Below are 20,926 nucleotides of genomic sequence, written 5' to 3'. Positions count from 1 at the left end.
GAAAAAGTTAACTACAAAAAAGACAACAATGCCAGCAGCATCATAATAAAATATGTCCACAAAAAAAAACCTGGGTATTCATAGTTTATTGCCCATAGGCATTGTTTTAAAAGAGTAATCTAACTTCATAAAGTTTAACAACATTCATATGGCACATCATTTTAAGGTAGTGAAGTTTCTTTAATGTGTATTGTACAAATTAAAGAATTTTTTAAAAGCTATAAATTGACAGTATTGGTAAGTTTTAACATGGTAAATTACATCTATGTCGCTAAAGCTAAAGTGGAATTATACCATCATTACAGAAATATACACTGTAACAATGAAGTAACAGTCTGTATAAAATAAGACAGGAGGGGATTCAATCATTATGAAAAAACATGTAATTCACTTTTATGTCTAATTCAGAAATTTTTTCCAAAAACACAGATCTGAATGCAGAAAGAACTATTGTTACATAAAAAATATAGTGCATGTAAACCCCCCAAAAATCATTTGTTTGAAGAATAATCACCTCTCCCATAAACAGTGTCTAAATTTTATATGGACTGCTACTTGAGTAGATAAAAATGAGTAAGTAAAAATAAAAAATAAACATTCAGCAGATACTTATGTAAATATCAATGTGTCTATTTAGTAATGGTAAGTGCTAATTTTATTTAATGTCAGCTATGGATGTATACAAGTAAGCAACTTCAAGCGTAATATGAAAGGTAACAAAATTATGAAAAAAGGTAAATAAAAACCGCATGCAGTCAAATAAAACAAGTACAACACCATCTCCCCCATGCAGTTAAGATGTCTGACCTTTAGTGATAACTGAACTGTTAGTTGCCAACAGAGGATTGACCATCGTTCGATTTGTTTCCCTCTTAACAACTTTTTGCACATGCTGAGTAACCAGCTTGGCAATTTCTGTAACTATTGAGTAAACATTTATAGTGAGTTTAACTAGTAAGTATTATATGCATTATTGAAATTTCATGCATTTAATATGAAATAGAGAGTGATATGTAAATAAGCACCAAAAAAGGAGGATACCAAATGTAAATGAAGAATAATGATGTAACAGAAATATAAACAAAAAGTTATGTTCGCAACTTTGCAGCAACTTATAGTCAAAACTAAGAATTCTCAATGCCACGAGCTACATGTGTCACAGGATTAATTTTTCTATGTATATATCAAAAGCAGTACATCTGGCAAGACCCTATACAATACCAATACGACACACTATATTGTTATTTATATTCATGCAATAACCATAGGAAGACAATTGACTTTGACCTTAATGGAAGCATTATGAAAATAAATCATGAATAAAATCATTCAATACTGGAAGTGACATTTCCATGACTACCATTTGTACCATTAAATTAATACTGGAAGTGACATTTCCATGACTACCATTTGTACCATTAAATTTTCTTTCATATAAAGATAATGATAATTAACTTTGATGTTCCTTTGAATTAAGATTTTGGAGATAAGGGGTGAATTTTTATCAGAGGACAGACGTCTTTACACTGTATTACAATAAGTGTGTTCTATGTCCATGTCTACCACTTATTCAATTTGATAGATTAGTGATTACCTTTATTTCCTGGTACATCTGGTGCTTCCGGTTTCTGTACTACAGGTTTACTGTCAAACACTTCTGAAATTTCTGAAATCACAACATCACATTATATGTGACCTCTGTGTTTTCACAAACCCTAATCATGGTAAGTGATACTGAATTCCATGCTGAATTCAGATTTTATTAAGGAGAAAAAATTTCAGAATTTAGAAAAATGTCAGCCAAAGTCCTCCATTATAGAACTAGGAAGTTAAAAACAGGGGTTTATAGGAAATCTGTACATTTTTCAGAGGTTTTCCTGGTTTAAGATCATTTTGGGCCAAGGGCCCATTTTATGTTGGAGCCTATGAAAATATTCAGGATTTCAATGTGGCATTTGAAAAAAGATGGACCCTTGCAAAATTTCAATAGGCCAGAAATCTCTTAATATTGTCATTATGGACAAATAAACAGTTTATTTGGGTGCTCTATCAAAGAGCCCATCGAAATAAATGACCAGTTTAATTCTATCTCAACACTTTTTCCTATAAAATTGAAAGGGCCCAACCCAGGATAAATTTTGCTTTTTCCTTCATTTTGTTGATGAATATGACAAGATATTTGATAACATCAAAGCACTGGGAGTGACTGTGACATCACCAAACCTTCTCTAGAGATGAATTTAAAATTATATCACTCACAGTGTGTAAATGCACTGGTGAAAATAAAAAATAAATGTAAATTAAAGTGATTGAAAATGCCATAATTATCAATAAACAGGGTAAAAGTCACCTTCTATTTTGATACTGAAAATATCATGTGAAATATCTCTGCTTGGGCTCATGTGCCAGGTGGCGACATTCCACATGATATTATTATCAAAATTGGCGGTAAACTATGATTAACAACCCTTCTTATGGTAAATGGTTACTGCCAATATATCCACCAGTGTTCGAGATAAAGGAGACTACAGTAACAGCTTGTTCTGCATCTTTTTTGGACCTACATCTCGAATTTGACAACAGTGGTCATCTCAGCACTAAGGTTTATGACAGAAGAGACAACTTTAATATCATCAATTTTCCTTTTCTGTGCAGCAATATACCTTCATATCCTGCATATGGCACATTTCACAATTGATTCACTAGAGCAAGTACTAACCACTCTGATTTCCAAGAACACTATAAACATCTGCATAACTGAATCAGGGGTATAAAGAAATGCATCTCAAAAGGTATCATACCAATTCTTTTTTAGATATCAGTCTTTGGTTAAAAAATACTCAGTTTCTTCTAAAATAATGAGTCCTGATTGTTTTTTTGTAAATTGTTCTTTGTGCTGACCACTGATTTACTGATTATGATGCAATAGCATGCAAATGCTATTTAATCATCACTGGTACATGTACATTCATGCAACAATGGAAGAGGGACGTTTAGCGTGCAGTAAAACCTAGATTTAACCCACCATTTTGTTTGAAATGCCTTTACCAAGTCAGGACCATTACGGTACCAGCTCCTCCGGTGGTGTAATATCTATTTTGCTCGAATTATTTTTTACTTGACTTGATTACGGACCAGATTATTGTTCAGTAATTTTGTTGTTACCCTTATCAATATATATATATATTCACTTTTACTATATTTTTTCACTCTGTTATTAAGTTCACCATTTAGCTTGACCATTTATCAAATAGATAGTTTAAAATAAACAAGACAAATGAACTCAAACAAAAAACTAGAAATAATGTGGGCAAGCTAAATCCACATCTTTTTTTTATAGACTTACCTTCTACAATCTGATGGTACGCAAAATGTAAATAAATTAGAAACAATAAATGTAACACAGCAAGACAACCACACACCAACATTCGCTGAGATTTTCCTTGTGTTCTTGATAAAATTATAGACATCTAAAAATAAAATTAAAACCACAAACTGAAAAAAAGTAGTCAGTCTATATTGAAAGTTCCAACTTTTAGATTACAGTCGAACCTTGATGTGTCAGACTCGGATTAGTTGAAATCTCAGATAACTCAAACTAATTACAAAGTCCCAACAAAACACCCCTTACTCCAATACAATTTTACCTTGGATGACTCGAACTCAAAATCAACTAATTAGTCCGAAAACTGATTGCTTTATAGCCAACCATGATTGCAGTGTGTTTTAATTAACAGTTAGCATGGCTTTTAATATTAATTTGTTGACACTCTTTATGGCTTGAATTGTGTATATAATTAATTCAAAATTGTAGGGAAAAGAAACAAATTTTATTACAAGTCAGAATTCACACTAGCAGTGATATCAGACAGAATTCACACTAGCAGTGATATCAGATATTTTGATAAAAATTTAGAAAAAAACATATGAATTTTAATAGTATCTGACTATTCAATTAAACATCAGACGATAGTAAGTGTATTATATATCAATGACTACATTCATTTTCCTAGTGAATTTGAAATTTTATCCTTGTAATTTAGAACACATGGTTTGACCATACTGCTGATTGTGAGTCATACAAAGCAGCATTTTATGAATTTATGACGTTTTCGATGTACAAAAAATAAAAAGGAAAGTTCACTACAACACTCAATGCCGTTCAGTATTTCAAACATGATATACAACATTGAAAAAAATATCTTTCCATACAAAACACAAGACAGTGAAGTACATGTACATGTACAAGCACAACAAATGATGTAAATGCAGAAACAATCATTGACCAAACTACTAGTATTTCTGGTTTATCCTTGACCTCTGATTACTCAAACATTTTTGCATGGTCCCTCTAACTTCGCCTTTACCAGGTACGAATATAGTAATAAAGTGACTTAGTCAGGCAAATCAGGTGTTTATGATGAGTACAATTTTTAGTTAAAATTTAATGATTGGGATTAGAATTTTGAGGATAGGCCATTTTCAATGATCTTCAGAATCTTTAACATTCTATGAAATGAACATTTTAATAAGACATTTTCAGTTGGAATGTAATAAATAGCGCACAGCTCCCTCTAATCCCAATCACTGTTATTCTACACTAAACTAAATACCTATTTGGAAGCAACTAAATTAAAGTTATTGTTCATTTGAGTAGGTAAGAAAGTTTTCTTAGTTTTGTAGTGTGTCTGGAAGAATTATTCTACATATCTTACCATTCTTAATGCAGAAAGTCCACCAAATATAGCCCACATCAAATAGAAAAACAAATGATCATGTGATGTATGAATCATTGTACTTAATAACAATACAATACAGTGTCCAAACAGGCCATATCCCTGAAAAATAGCGATACATTACAGTGTCCAAACAGGCCATATCCCTGAAAAATAACAATACAATACAATGTCTAAACAGGCCATATCCCTGAAAAATAGCATTACAATACAGTGTCCAAACAGGCCATATCCCTGAAAAATAGCATTACAATACAGTGTCCAAACAGGTATTATCCCTGAACAAGAGGCTCCCGGGAGCCTGAATCGCTCACCTTGTTGAATTTCGCCTTTCAAAGGCATTAAATTAAACAAGAAGTTGTCCAACTATTTTGACTCAAGAAGTCTTTGGTAGGACTTATCACAAGATCTTTTCAACAATTGAAAGTTTCTTTTAATCTATCATAGTTTTCAAGATATTGACTGAAAACTATTTAAAAAAAAAAGTCACTTTATTCCCTTTCATGGGCAATAACTCTTAGAAGGAGTCTGAAGACTTTTGACGTCCTAATAATATGGATCATTTTGGCTAAACATAATGGTTTTGGAGATATCTGTGAAAAACTACTGTTTGACTCCTATGTTCTATTTTTAGTAACGGTGGCCATGTTTTTCAACGAATCAAAAATTTCCACAACAGTTCTATGCAGTACACCACAAGGAACACTCATACCAAGTTTGGTTTCAATTGGTCCAGTAGAGTCAGAGGAGAAGATTTTTGAAAGAATTAACATTAAAAATAGCAAAAATCATTGAAAAAGGGCAATAACTCCAACATGGCTTAACAGATTAAACCCAAAATTTGACAAGAGATAGATCTCATCGTGCTGAACACTTTTACCTACGTCAGAATTCAGCTAAATTTAATATTTAGGAGATATATGAGAAAAACTACTGTCTGACCCCTATGTTCTATTTTAGTAACAGCAGCCATGTGTTTGACGAATCAAAAATCCCCACATCAGTTCGATGCAGGATATCCCAATGAACATTCATACCTAGTTTGGTTCTAATTAGTGAAGTAATTTCAGAGAAGAAGAGTTCTGTAAAATTGTTAATGACGACGGATGCCAACTGATGGCAATACCTCACATGGCCTTTGGCAAGGTGAGCTAAAAATAACATTACATTACAGTGTCTAAACAGGCCATATCCCTGAAAAATAGCATTACAACACAATGTCTAAACAGGCCATATTGCTGAAAAATAACAATACATTACAGTGCTTTGTTAGGATAAATAAAAAAAATAATGTAGTTTATTAATTCACATGACATAAGTTATCTGAACTTATTAATATCTATCAGTAAGTTTTTTTTCATTCCTTATCTTTTTAGATGGGAAATTTACTAGAAAACACCTCCCCACTGAAAATATCAACCTGCTAAACAATACCATCAATTATGGGTTCTACTTAAAGCTTGATAGACCTCTGATTTCAGACCCTGACATAAAAAAGATTTCTGCTACCATGTCAATATTGCTATATTATTTAAAAAAAAATTCTGATGCTATTGAATGGCAATATTCCCTTACTGGCTAAAAAAGACAAGAGTGTAAACTTCATTTGTAATGTTTTAAAATTTCATCACTAAAAAAAGGAATCCACTGGACTGTATCTTTAATAGCAGGCAATGAATCAAAATTACATGCTCATATATTCCAATAATATGGCGTCAATGGCTTCAACAATACAAAAAAATAGTGAAATGTAACAACTAACTTAATAGTAAGAATCTGCATAATCTCACAACTCATAATTTCAGTTAAATATGTACCCAAAAAATGTCAGTATCTATTATCATGAAAAAGGGACAGAAAACTGGTATTTTCTATATAGCAAGTTCATTGGAAGAACAACACAATAATTTATTAATATGCAGGACTTCAATGACACGATTGTCAGCCACAGCCTTCTAAAGTGCCACCTATGAAGCACCAAATCAATCATTTATACAGGTAATGAAATCAACAACTCCTTCAAGTTTCAAAACATAAGCAAAAATTGTATGTTGTTTCAGAAGAACTAATCAATTAACCAAACTAATGATACGGGCCATACACATGAAACAGGGTTTCCTATAGAGTTCTCACAGGCAACAAACGAGTCATCTGAGCAGGATCAAAAGTGTTTTATAGAGGTTACATACCATCATGGACATGATCTGTAGAAGAGCTATATGTACATTAGATATGTAAGACAGAACCCAGACAAACATTGCTCCACCTAGCCAGTAGGTAAAACATACACCAAAAGCTGTTCCCATCAGTGTACCTTCTTCCTGAAAATATATCATACTAGTCAATATATTATTGCTGTTATAGGGAATTAAATTTGTTCTTATAATGCTAGCATCATTCTGTTTATACTACGTATTCCTCTCACTCTAAATCCTAGATCACCCCTTACCTATAATAAAGTTTCTAATTTGATGTTAGTTTTGTGTTTAACGGCTCTAAATTCCTATATCCTTATATGACTATCTCCCTCCATTCCACCTAGTTTTTGAGTTGATAGGTTTGTATATTAGGTATTTTTCCCAGGTTCCAATGCTAAAATCTACTCAAATCTTATAAGTACAGATTTAACTGCTGAAAATTACAGGAGAACTTTATACATCTGACAATTTAAAACAAAGAGAAAGCGTGTCTGGTAATCCAAGATATTTCCATATTTATACCCCATATTTCAAATACTTTCACCAAAAAAAGACAACCACCTCTTAAAAAAATAGTATATGTTACAGGGTAAACTGGAATCCAATTTGTTCTACGGGGATTCCTGATCATACTGAATTTGTAGTAGGATATAGAATCGTACTAGAAATTTAAGTTAGTAGGATTCTAGATCGTCCTGGCATTTTAAACTATAAAATTTGTTTGAACACTGAATTCAAACTACATTTAATAATATTTTATTCAATCGAGCTAGAATATGTGATCAAGTTAAAACAATAAAAATACCTCTTTTTCAATATTTTGAACAATTTTCAAATTTTGTTAAGGAGCATTTTACTTATTGCAACACTTACTTCCATTACAATTGTATTTGGATGAAAGTCGACAGTCATTGTTAACTGAGCAATTTCTTTGACATGCTTGAACACAAAATATATTTAGGCAAGTTCAGTTGGATTAACAAAATTTATTCTCAAGTTTATTAAGTCATTGAGTGCAGATCAGAGGAAACTCTGAGTATCCTTTTCACACCATGTTTCCTATTATTGTACGTCTTCTAACAAATTTCATATTACATTGTAAAAAATTATTATTCCAGACATTTAAAGCTAAGTGACTTTAATGGAGGGTACAACTCTTAAAAACGGAAGTATAGGTGGGCAAAAGCTTATAAAATACTGTATTCTATCTTTATGATATTTAGGTAAGAACATGTAAATAACTTACCACTCTGTGTTCAGCAGTCTTCATTTGGAACAAGAGAAGTGCTATCATTGTAAATACAACCATCAAAGGACCATATAGTTCCCTGGGTATTCTCTGGAAAAATGAAGCAAAGATATTTCATGTAAAAAGTGTTAAGGTACACAAACTCAGCTTTATATTGATTATAAAGTACCAACCCATATAAACTTCTGAGAGTGCCAATGATAGAGAGGTACATGTTACAGTCAATCCCACCGAACAAACAATGCTTTTTGTGATTATATACATCCTATTCTTATATAATGATAGTCCTTCCTGTATACAGATCTGTATTTTGGATAAACCATACATTTATCTTCCACATAATCAACCAAAATCAAGAATGATAACTCTTAAAGAGAGCTAATTTAGTGTACAATCTAAATAATTTTTATCTAAATTTGCAACAACCTAATGACAAACAAAGACTGGTTATAAGGTCTATTACATTAACAAATAAAGTCAATTCAGTGGGTTTTTTTTCACATACATGGATCACCTCTTCTTTGATTTTTATTTTGACTGCTACTAAAAAGTAAAATCCAATTATCTTTCACAGAATGTTGTGTATCTAAGTTATACAGCATGTTGTATTTTACAAGTATACAACCTAATTGTAGAAATAAACTATAGACTTTGGATAACAGATCAAAAAAAGAAATAGAAATTACTACCTGCTTTTGATCCGAAGGTTTCTGAGGGATCAGTGAGGTCAATAACCTACAATACAATTATTTAAGTAAGTCAATTACATACCCATATTCTACATACTGTATTCCTATAATTTGTAAACTTATGGATGCATTAATAAAACTTATTATTTTTTACGACTGATGCAGAGTACAAAGTTGATGGGATGGATCCTTTAATTATAAAAAAACTAGTTTGGACAAACTGACATACAAATGAACCGAAGAATAAAAAGAAAGGCCAGATGATTGCAGTATAGCACCTCTTACAAGAGTGGGTCTAAAATCACATTTACATTTGAACTTTGTCAAAATGATACATGAAGGTTATACTGTTTTGTCATGCACTATTATAAACTCTAAAGATTAAAGTACATGTATAATGAAATATTAATCTTACATAAAGAAGTAAAGTTAAGGATCTTGAAGTTTTGTGACCTCTGAACTAAGCTACAGGCACGGCCATCATCAGATAAACAATGAATCTTACCTTTGTCTTACTTCATGAGGTTCTACATCAAAGTATGGTCTCAGTATATCTATGTTACCATAAAGACTCCAGGCTTTCTTTGCTTGAGTCTTTCCAGACTGCCAAAGCTATAAGTCAAATAACATTAATAGGTTATTAAAACATGTCTGAACTGGGTTTAAAAAACTTACTGTATGTAAAACAAGAGGCTCTCAGGAGCCTGGATTGCTCACCTAGTTAATTTTTTTTGGCATTTCTAGGGCAATAACTCTAATAACAGATGTTATATTACTGGATTGACTACCTACTGTATGTGACACTTACTTACTGTAGTGATGTACCTTCTTTGACACAAGTCAAATGATTATTTACTACCGTTCTCAATATTATAATCATAAATCACACTGCAATCGTGTGAGTGTATTAAAATAATTTTTTTTGGCACATTTTAATTACAGCTGCATAATTTGTTGCTATATCATAGCAAGTTCAACATCAAATCCTGGCATTTTTAAACAGTTAGTAATGTCCTTTGTTTTATTGAGATTTTTTATTATCTAATTTAATTTGTCTAATTCAGATAAATGTCCACAATTTCCATATTATTGACTTTGTTTACATCATGATGCTTTATTAAATTGAATGATTTAACCTTACTGTGAATTGTTTTTGACAGGAGCTCTTTGTGACTCATGACAGAGAGCTGCATTATTGTTGCTAGACTATAACATGTATTAGCGGATAATAGTTACTTGCAATTTGAAGGGTGTAACTAGCAGAGCAGGATATGATAAACTTTCAGGAGCACCTTATGTCACTCCAGGCTTTGTGGGAGTTCATATTGTTAGTGCAGTAATGTTTAACTGTTTTTATGAGGTACCTGTGCCTTCCAATTTGAGGAAAATACGGAAATATATAACAAACTGGAAAATTTGTAAGACAATTTTATTTTATGATATAACTGGAAACATGGAATCCAAAAACTGACATCTTTCTTAAAAGATGAAAAGTGATGGAAAAATAAAACAGAAAAAAAATCCACCTTATTTGGTAAGCCCTTACTTGACATGTTACATTTTGTACATTGAAAAAATTATATAGCAAGCTTTTGGGAATTAAAGGGAGAAATTTGGGGAAATAATCATGCTTTTCGCATTGGGAAACAGCATTATTTTGGCTCTAATTCATACAAATTAAAATCACTGTTTGCCAACTTGCTTTCCTCATCAAAGAATTTGATCTTAATTGCAGTAGCCCCTTTTCAGCCACTTATCAATGAGCATAATGCCAGAAATCAACCCAAGTTTTCCTTTGTGGTATGGCACATTTGGCATACTTTAAAAACAATTCATGGTCTTTTATGAAAGTTGTTATCTAAAAATCAAGAATTTGCTTTTTTCTGGCTCCATTTTGGCCCCTCATTTCCTTTCAATTAAATACACAACACCCAAAATGTATCCCACAGATCTTTTTGTGGTATGGCACCATGTACTACAATTTCAAAGAGATCCATTAACTAACTGTCAAGTTATTGTCCTGACAAATGCTTGTTTCTGGGCACTTTCATGGCACCTAATCAATGAACAGTTCAAATTATAACTCCCAAAATAAATCCCAGCCTTCCTTTGGTGGTATGGCACCCTATGGTAAAATATCAAAGAGATTCATTCAAATATATTCATATCATTGTCTGGACATCATGAAAAAACTTGTTTCTAGCCCCTTTTTGGCCTCTAATTCGTCAACAGCTACATTTTGTAGATTCAGCACCCCCAAAATTTATTCCAGCCATTCTTTTGTGGTATGACACTTTGTGGTACAATTTCAAAAAGATCCATTCACAATTTAAGTTATTATCGATATAAAAAGGAAATACTTGTTTTTAGCCTTAGTTCCTCAACAGTTTCAGTCACCACCCCAAAAATCAACCCAGACCCTCCTTGTGTGGTATGACACCTTTTGGTATTCTTTCATAAAGACCTTTACGTTTATACTCAAGTTATTGTCTGGACATAGCGTGTCTACAGGTGACAATGACAGCAACATATCATTATAAGGCCACAAAAGTTTTGCAGTCGTATAAAAACTGCATAAAATATAATTTTTCACCTTGTCGAGCCAATAAATCTAATAAATGCCCGTCGACCCAATTAAAGACTTTTTATTTTTCAAGATGTTGGATAAAAACTGCAAAGTAACTCTTAACAGGGCATCTATAATTTAGACTCAATGAAGAATTTTGTAGGCCTCATTAAAAAGATCATTTCATCAATGGAAAGTTTTTTTTTATCTACTGTAATTTCAAAGTATTGGCCATCCTCCCAAGTCAGGGTTTTGAGTCCACCCTAGCTCCTTCAAACCCCTAACATCACTCATTCATATTTAGCTGGTATCGTCCAGCGCCATCTAGTGAATTACCTAAATTTAACCCAGATCCAATATCCAATCAAATCACTCGTAATAGAAACTCTTTGATATGACTTACAAAATGACTACATACACATAACGTCATTTTTTTTTCTAAAGACTCTAAACAGAATCTACATTTATCATTTTTTGGTCATATTGAATCATTTGTGACATCTTACGACTATCAGTTACTCGTATCATTGTTTACCTTTCCCCAAACATTTTATGTCAAATCAATTTTCATTGGTGCTTCCCACCCAGAGAAGCAACCAATTGGAATTGGCTGGATGGATACCCGCTAAATATGAATGAGTAATGTCAGGGGTTTGAGGGAGTGAGGGTGGACTCAAAATCCTGACTTAGGAGGATGAGTATTGGCTAAAAGCCATTTTTGGCCTTTCAAGGGCAATAACTTTAACAAGGAGTTGTCACATTTGGTGAGCAACTCAGCAGGTGTTTCTAAGAAAGCAGAGGAATCTTACCCAACCCATGCATCTGGTCCATTCTCAAAGTTTTTAGTAGAGTATGGGTTGCTCATTAACTTTTGTTTCTTTAAATTTATGTCTGTTATATTGGTTACTTCATGTGGTTTGTTGTGTGTGTTATATAGGTTACTTCATGTGGTTTGTTTTGCCTGTTATTTTAATTACTTCATGTGGTTTGATGTGCCTGTTATTTAATTTACTTCAAGTGGTTTGTTGCGTGTGTTATTTTGGTTATTTCATGTTGTTTGTTGAGCATGTTTTCCCTGTCTGGTTTTTGTTCTTCTTATGTTCTTTTGATTTCTGCTTGAATCCTTTGATTACTCTTTTACACAATATAGACTTTTGTAGAGCTCTTCAAGCTGAAGAAGGAAATTCTCCACCATTTTTGTCTGTTGCTCATAGTTATTGAGATAAACCTTGAAATAAGTGGATTTACCCCTATGTTTTATAAATATGACATGGTAGCCATGTTTTTCAACGAATCAAAACTACAAACACAAATTTTGTGCATAATACTCTAAGGAACATTCATGTCAACTTTCATTAAAATCAGTCAAGTAGGTACAGAGAAGATGTTTGAAAATTTTTTTACAATGAATGACAATGCTGATGACAGATGCCAACCAATGGCAATAGCTTACACGGCCCTTTATGCAAGGTGAGAAAATAAAGGTGGTGACACTGATTAAAATAACAGAACAAAAAGCATCAATATTTAATTACCTGTCTATTTCTGTCTTTATGGTAATACTTATGGTGAAGGTAAAATAAGATAACAACCTACCATTTGAGTAACATTTTCACTCATTCTTTGTCTTAAATCATCTCCTAAATTCTTTTTGGACTGTGGAGTAGGTTCTGCAAAATAATATCTTTAATGCACCCTTAAATATCTAACTGAGAATGACATTACTAGAGGTTATCCATTTGCCCAGGTCAAACTGAAACTGGTAATCCACATTTAACACTTGAACAAGTGAATGTTGAGTTATACATATACAACCTACATTTCTGCATGTCAATTCTATTATTTTCCATCCACATCACTAACAGAACAAATTAAAAAAAAAAACTAGTAATTATGTATCTGTAAAAAAATATCAGTATCTATTTATGGTTACATAGTTACATGTATAACTTGGGTCAGTCAATTACTGATTTTATGTATTAACTTTTATTGAAAATGAAACTGAAACTATGAAGGTAAGGATTGGTAAAGGGAAAGTTACATCTGCATGCACTAACTATTCCCAAAGCAACATAACATAATAAACTACATGTATTCGTAGGTATGTCAATTTTGTTCTTTAAAAAAAACTTACTGAAACAAAAGCAAATTGTGCATATTTAACCCATGCTTGACTCTTCAAATTTTGAAAATGTAAATTTGAACATGTTGAATACAAGACTTTTAAACTAGGCCTTTAAATGCATTGTACATACTGAGGACTATACATGTATTGTTAGGTTTGTGACTATACCTGCTGCCCCATCAATATCTGGTTCATTTTCTAATTCTCCAAGTTCAATCACTGCCGACTTTTCTGCCATCTACAAGACAAAGCAAATAAAATGGTTCAAAATAACCAACTACTGTCGTACCTAGAGTTAGTCTGAATATCAATGTTGAAGGACTGTTGTACCTAGAGTTAGTCTGAATATCAATGTTGAAAGACTGTTGTATCTAGAGTTAGTCTTGTAAATATTGAAACAAAAATAAATGAGCAATGCAACTCTGCTAAAAACTTGGAGCATGGACCAGGTGCACCAGTAGGGTAACTATCCTCAGCTTCTCATAGTAGAAACAGTCACTGAGTTGCTTATAAAATGTCATTTCTGGGGAATACAAAAGAGCAAAAAAAATAAAATAGGTGATTTTCGTGGGTGCCTAATTCCATGACTTTCTCTATGAAATGGGATAATATATTTTCACGGTCTTTATTTTTCAAGTCCATAGACACTAAATATTGGAGATTAATGTGTAATATCTGGACTAAAATTTGGTTTTGATTTTTGCAACTCCTGGAACCTTGCGAATATATATAAAATTTCCCACTAGAAAGTATGTTATGGTGAATAAGAATAAATCAGTTCTCATGGTGCAGATGGACAAACCATAACAATTCATCAGTTAATGGTGAGGTTCATAAAACTTTTGATTTTCATCTTGTAGCAAAATAACCCTTTTCCAGAAGCCTTATATTGTAAATAGTCTGGCACGGTACAGTTGTATTGTTTGGGCAAGCACTGTCATAATAATATTAAAAAACTCCCTAAACAGGTACTGAGGCTATGTTAGCATAAATCAATAATGGTCAGGACATCATCTGAAGTAATATTACAATGCTTCTACAAATTTATTTTTCAGAACTACAGCTGGTAAATAAAAATTCTGTATTCTGACCTAAGTATTTGAAAATCCATACAGGTACATGTACATTTTGTGTACTGTATTTTTCTACCTATAATAGGATGTGAAGTATAAGTCAAATTGCTGATTTTCTTTACAAAAACTGACAACAAAAAATATATATATAAATCAAGGATAGCCAGGACAGGCATCTTAAGTTATTGGTATAAAGTTAACCAACATGTCAGTGAAGATCAAAGTTGAGCTATTTCCCAGCATACTATTCCAGTGAAGTAACTTAATGGTACATGTAAGTTTGTTTGTAGTGTAATTTTAACATGAGTTTTAATTATTTTTATTCAATTCTGTGTCAAACACTTAGATTGTAAACATGTCAAGTGCCGGTACCCAGGTGTGAAATTAGTCTGATGAAACAGTCATAATTATGACAAATAATTAATAAGAAATATAACCTGGTATTTCAAATTACAAACAAAAGTTGTTACCTTTAATCAGGTTGCAATAAGAAATTTAGGTCACACTGAATTTAATTTAGTTTGCACCATGTGCAAATGTATTGCAAAATACCTTAAGTGGGCATACATTTGAATATTGAAGGACTAATCATTTAGGAATGCTTGATCCGATAATATTTACCAACAAAGAAATTTGAAAATATGTCTTCTAGAATTTGTTTATATATTTTGACAGTTTCAAAGTTGTGTATTCAGATAAGGATAAAGTACTGAAGGATGATTTTATATAACATTGTCATATTCACTCATAAATAAATAGTGGCACAGATCAATTATGTTCAATCGCCAGTTTGATTTCTGAAGTTTTCCCATCATTACGATTGAACTGAATCAATATATTGTAATTAAATCATTTTACAATGTAAGGACCCAAGCTCAGGTTGGGAAAACAATGGGCTTGAAAGTTCAAAGGTGTACAAAACAAATGTCAGACGGTAAATAATTAACTTGACTAAAATAAATCTTTATTAAATAAACGATAATGTGTATCTTTAAGACCTGATGAAGACACTACAATCTAATGAAATGCATCATAGATTTAACATTTTTCTTGAAAAAGCCTTACATAAGTCGAAAAGGAGGAGAAGTTGAGGCTGACAACTTGCTTAAAAATAAAAACGATTGTAGATCGAAAAATATGGTACATGTATTTAAACCATTATCAACTGAAGTTTGAAGATAGGCAGTTTAGAATGTGACATAAGACATTATTTATTTATACATTAACAGTAAATTGTTAAGGCTTGACTACTTATATGTGACTCTTAATATATGTATTGTCATAAGGTTCAGTACAAATACAAATCAAGCTCCACGTCTCATAGGAAAGGAATGTCAGTGATGTCATACATATGAAGACCCTACATTTAAAAATATTAAAACATGACTCAAAATATTTCTGTTGAAAGTGACAAATACATTTGGATGTCATAATTTAGACTAATTAATGCAGACACACAACATGTGTTATAGCCCAATGTAGGAAGTCTTGCATATGCTCCATTGGTGGAGACAAGAGCTATATAACTAATCCCTTTTGGGATTCTGCACTGGAGATATTTTTTGTTTTAACCACCATCGGTCAAAACAAAAAATATCTCAAGCGCCGAATCCCAAAAGGGATTACTAAATAACAACATACAAGTGTACAGGTAGAAAATCATTATCAATAAAATAAAATGTAATTTGAGCAAAAGTAACTCTATTCCTCGTAGCGAATGCCCAAAAATCATACTGGGTAAAAAAAAAATTAAAACAAAGTTTGAGTTGATGTCAAAGAGATAGCTTTAACATATCAGTACACAACAACAATTGGGCTGTGTACTTATTTGTTTGATGACTGTAATAAAACACAGGAACAAAGGGTACAAACTGATTGAGAATGCCAAGAACTAGGATCTGCCATGTTGTCAAAACTTGATACATGTATATATCTGGTACCCCATACAACAGAGAACCATCATAACTAATTATTGAATCAAGTTAGGAATGCTTATGAACTAATTTCCGGTAAATCCATTTAAAGGAATGTCCATATAAAAATCAAGCAGATCCTATGATATGTTTGGCCCAAGATAAATTTTACCCCACTGGTTTTTTTTGGTCCAATGTAATGATTATACTATATGTATGTCAAATAGTAAAACAAAAATTAAATTGACAATGGATGACTTGGAAAACCATTTTAAAGTTCCATCACAAAACATTTTAAAGATTTTTTTTTTCATAATCCTAAAGAAATTGAATGGAATATATATATTCTTCAACATTTTTCATAACTTACGGAACATAAGCAAGTGCAGTGAAATGTTCTTGTTCAAGGCATGAAACATTTAAACTTGAGCGCGAAACGGTTATGGCTCAAATTTAAACGGAGAGAATCTGTAGCCGTGTCCATACTAAAGGTAGGCGGTAAAACAATTGGAGACAGAAGCCTTTAATGACCAGTTCAAATAAGTTTTTACAAATGAAGACCTGGAACATTTCCCAAAATTTGAAGACCAAGGAATCCTGAACATATTAGAACTGAGTTACTTGTATTATAATTCCAAATCATCTTCCAAATATACAGAGGAAGATGTTTACAATCTTTACTTTAAAATCAAGCTGAAGTACGTATTCCACTTCCCTTTTGCTAGATGATCTACAGCTTGTAGGTAGCAAGAAATATACATGAACCAAAGACTGATTTATCCCATTTATTACATCCGTTCGGCTCCTGCGTATGGAGTTCATATCACAACTCATACGTTATGCCAGAGCTTGCCGAAACTACGCAGACTTTTTGTATCGCGCTAGAACTCTAACAAATAGGCCTCTGGAACAGGGTTATGTTGCTACAAGATTGAAATCATCACTACAGAAGTTTTATGGTCGTTATCATGAACTCGTGGATCGTTATGGTGTATCCATCATCACCATGAAAACTGATTTATTCAACGGGTCATAGTTTTCCTTTCCTCGATTGTCTACCCCGGACTTGACTTTTTGTGAGCAACCCGGCGGGTGTTTCTAGAAAAGCAGAGGACGCTTACCCTACCGGTGCACCTGGTCCATGCTCCCAGTTTTTAGTGGAGTCCTAGTTGCTCATTTGCTTTTGTTACTTTGTATGTGTGATTTTGGTTGCTTTGTGTTCTTTGTTGTGTATGTCTGTTTTCCATGTCTGGTCTTTGTCCCTGGATTACATTCTTTTGATTACCGCTATAACCTTGGTTCCCTTGATTACTCTTCCAAATTATTATTTTTTTTTTACCGAAAATGAAATATTTCACCACAGCTCACATGTCTGCACTTGCGATGAATTTTTATTGGAAGTTTTCAACGCGTGTAGTCCGTACCAACCTTTTAAAAATGCCATACCTTCATCAGTCCATGAAGCAATATCCTTTGATTCTAAAAACCAAACACTTACCTCTTGTTCATCTTATCAACTGCATTGTACATATTAGAGGAAGGCCATACCCTTTAAATAATGTTGGTTCACTTAAAATGGGGTCATTAGACCTCCACCAACCCCCCAAAAGAATTACTTTTAATGAGCCCAAGTTCTTTAAAAAACCTCTAAAACCCCAAATGTAGTAAAACATCACTAATTTTGGTAAGATATCTCATTTAAAACTACTTTATATGTCTTCGATCTTGTGATATGTATACCCAAACTAGTATGTATAGCGCGGTATTAGCGTCAAAAATAAAACGTTCTGCCTAGCCTAAAATAAAGTTATGCCTAGCCTAAAGTATTTATGCCTAGGCAAAAATTAGGTTATGCCTAACCAAAACTATTTATGCTTAGTCTAAAGTATAGTTTAGCCTAGCCTTTAGTAATTTTGCATATGCGAAATAAATGTTGCTGAGCCAACCATCTGCCTTGTAACAAAGGGTTGCATAATATTCCACGAAGCCTGGATGTTAATAACGTTCTGATTGGTCAATTAATACAATAGTGTCTAGGCATAAATATTTTAGGTTAGGCAGAACTTTTTATTTTTGATGTTAAAACCGCGCCATAAGTATGGCAAACTATGAACAGAAACTGATATGCTTGTGAGATAATTGTATCAAATCTCGGATTGACAGACAAGATGATTCCATGGTTCCATATTACAATTTGAGTTTGTTTATTTAGCAGTATTTCTTACAAAATGTAATACCTGCTAATTATTTTCTTTCATTCTCATTAGAAGTCCACACACAGAAACTTTCAAAGGAACCAGCAGGGTCACCTATTGTAAACAGAACATCAGGTGTGTATGTTTTGTTATTTCAAAAGACATTATTAAACAAAAATATCAATGAGACCATGTGTCAAATTCATATCATGGGACTGAGAGTAAAAGCATTTTCCATAACAAATTTGATCTGTAGAATAAAAGCAATACACCAAGATAAAACAAAGTAGTCACACCAGTACTCCTTCTAGGGGGAAGGGTAAGTTATTTCACACCAGTACTCCTTCTAGGAGGGAGGGTAAGTTAATTTCACACCAGTACTCGTTCTAGTAAGTTAAATGAATAGCATGATTAAAATATTACCATTATATTTAGTAGTCCATATTTTCTATCAGCTTTGTGATTAGTTAAATCATAAGGCTATAACTCATCAATCCAAATATACAATAAAACATATTGTAAACTTAATAATTTTCACGGTTGCTAATTTAGAGTATTGCTGGACAAAAATCACAAAAATATTTAATTTTACAAGTTGTTTTTTTTTTAATAAATTCAATTTCACTTACAGAAAATACTGAAAAAATGAACACAAAAGAACTCATAGAAGCCGTTGTTGGTGATACACCTGACTACCAAAAAGTATGCAAAATACAGAAGACTGTTGAATAATAATCCTGTTGACCGCTCCATTTACAAAATTTCCAAACATGTGAGGCCCTGTAGCAAACCCATGTTTCAAGCACAAGGACAAAACTCCAAAAGAAAACGGAACCTACTTCAGATGAGATGGACATAATCAAGAAGTCAGAAGTGCTCCTTAAGAAGTGGAACTGTTATCTTAATTAATCTGGTGATCACGGGTATACAATATATCCCCTACACAAGTAATTGTTGTTCACTGAAAAAATGAACTTTTAAGAACTTTAGGTTACAGACCACCAATTCAACCAATGAGCATTTGGAACGTACGCAAAAATAGTCCTACGCAGAAATTACCCCTGTTCCTCATAGTGCTGTGAAAAAAGTTCTCATCTTATTTAAAAAATTTAAACAGTTTCTGAAAGGAAAAACATTTCTGTACATTTTATAGGTGCATTTTGCTTCTTGTGATGTGAAGCCTAATCTCCATAATGATTTTTAAATATACCCCTGTCTTGTGAAAACACTGGGATTTCCCATGCTATTTATAGACCCTTCACTTCCGGTGACCAGTACTGCACTGCAAGTCTGCTAACCCCACATGCCATTCTGAGGATTGTGAGCTGACATATGTAGAATCATGCTGATATATAGTCCTCTGCAGGTTAAAGTTAAGGTAAAGTCCAGAGAAGCCATTGAATATTGTGAAATTAGCATAGAAGCCTATGGAAAGTGGAATTAGTGGTTTTCAGCCTAGATCACGTGATCCCTTGGAATCTGCAAACTCCTCATTGATTTATATAATCTCAAACATGAGTTCTACGGTGTCAGTGTGCTCTGAATGAGAACTTTGATACTGAGACCAGTTTTCAAGGGGTAGGGGTAGTATTTTTGACATTTTTAAAAATTCTTTCTTGAAAATTACTTTTCCTAATTAATTTATGTGCTAAATTAAATTATCTATCGAATGATACCAAATTTGAGACGTTTTAGTTTAGCAATGGCTTATAGAGTCGAATGTATATGACTTTTTACGGAAAAATCGAAAATTTCATTTTTTTTGTTTGTTTTTTGTTTTTGTTTTGATAGATTCTGACTACGAAAATTGCCAAAATTCATTAAAAGAACCCCGGAAGTATTTATTGTGATAATACTAAACAGAAAATACCAAATGAGTCATTTTTGTTGACTGAAGCATAAATACTGTAGGGGTTTTGACATGGAAAAATATGTCAATTTAAGCGATTTTTCAGTGGGGTATAGTACATTGTTTTTTTTTTCATTTTACCCCAAAACTACAACTGTAACCGCACTTTTCTTGGTACAGTTTTAAAGCTGAGATATTGGGCTATATGATGATAGATACGTAAGTTAGTTTACTTCATTTTGTAGAAAGAGGAAGTTCGAAGAATGAAAAAAATGCAAAAAAATGATTTTTGCCACAACGAGGTATAAAAAGTAGCCAAAAAAATACAAAAAA

At 32.6% G+C, this 20,926-nt stretch overlaps 1 protein-coding gene across 4 annotated transcripts in view; it reads right to left on the bottom strand.

Annotated features, from left to right (window-relative positions):
- The window catches only part of LOC148609087 (protein YIPF3-like), a 29,430-nt gene that overhangs the window by 4,113 nt on the left and 4,391 nt on the right, over positions 1–20,926 (bottom strand). The window contains exons 1-11 of one of the 4 annotated variants that reach the window (XM_088596500.1): positions 16,509–16,598; positions 13,732–13,801; positions 13,035–13,108; positions 9,378–9,484; positions 8,873–8,918; positions 8,181–8,273; positions 6,926–7,057; positions 4,716–4,838; positions 3,347–3,470; positions 1,595–1,666; positions 808–921 (exon numbers count right to left, since the gene is read on the bottom strand). In XM_088596500.1, the coding sequence (XP_088452626.1) occupies positions 808–921; positions 1,595–1,666; positions 3,347–3,470; positions 4,716–4,838; positions 6,926–7,057; positions 8,181–8,273; positions 8,873–8,918; positions 9,378–9,484; positions 13,035–13,108; positions 13,732–13,801; positions 16,509–16,541 (988 nt within the window). In that variant the 5' untranslated portion in view covers positions 16,542–16,598. Of the gene's footprint in view, positions 1–807; positions 922–1,594; positions 1,667–3,346; positions 3,471–4,715; positions 4,839–6,925; positions 7,058–8,180; positions 8,274–8,872; positions 8,919–9,377; positions 9,485–13,034; positions 13,109–13,731; positions 13,802–16,508; positions 16,615–20,926 lie in introns of those variants that run through there. The other 3 variants (XM_088596499.1, XM_088596502.1, XM_088596501.1) reach the window with 3 other exon arrangements.

This window comes from Perna viridis, chromosome 8 (assembly GCF_037379345.1).
Source record: "Perna viridis isolate PV_CMFRI_1.1 ecotype Kerala chromosome 8, ASM3737934v1, whole genome shotgun sequence".
NCBI lineage: Eukaryota > Metazoa > Mollusca > Bivalvia > Mytilida > Mytilidae > Perna > Perna viridis.
The sequence above is the reverse complement of the archived record's forward strand: the minus strand, read 5'-3'. Positions and strand labels throughout refer to the sequence as shown.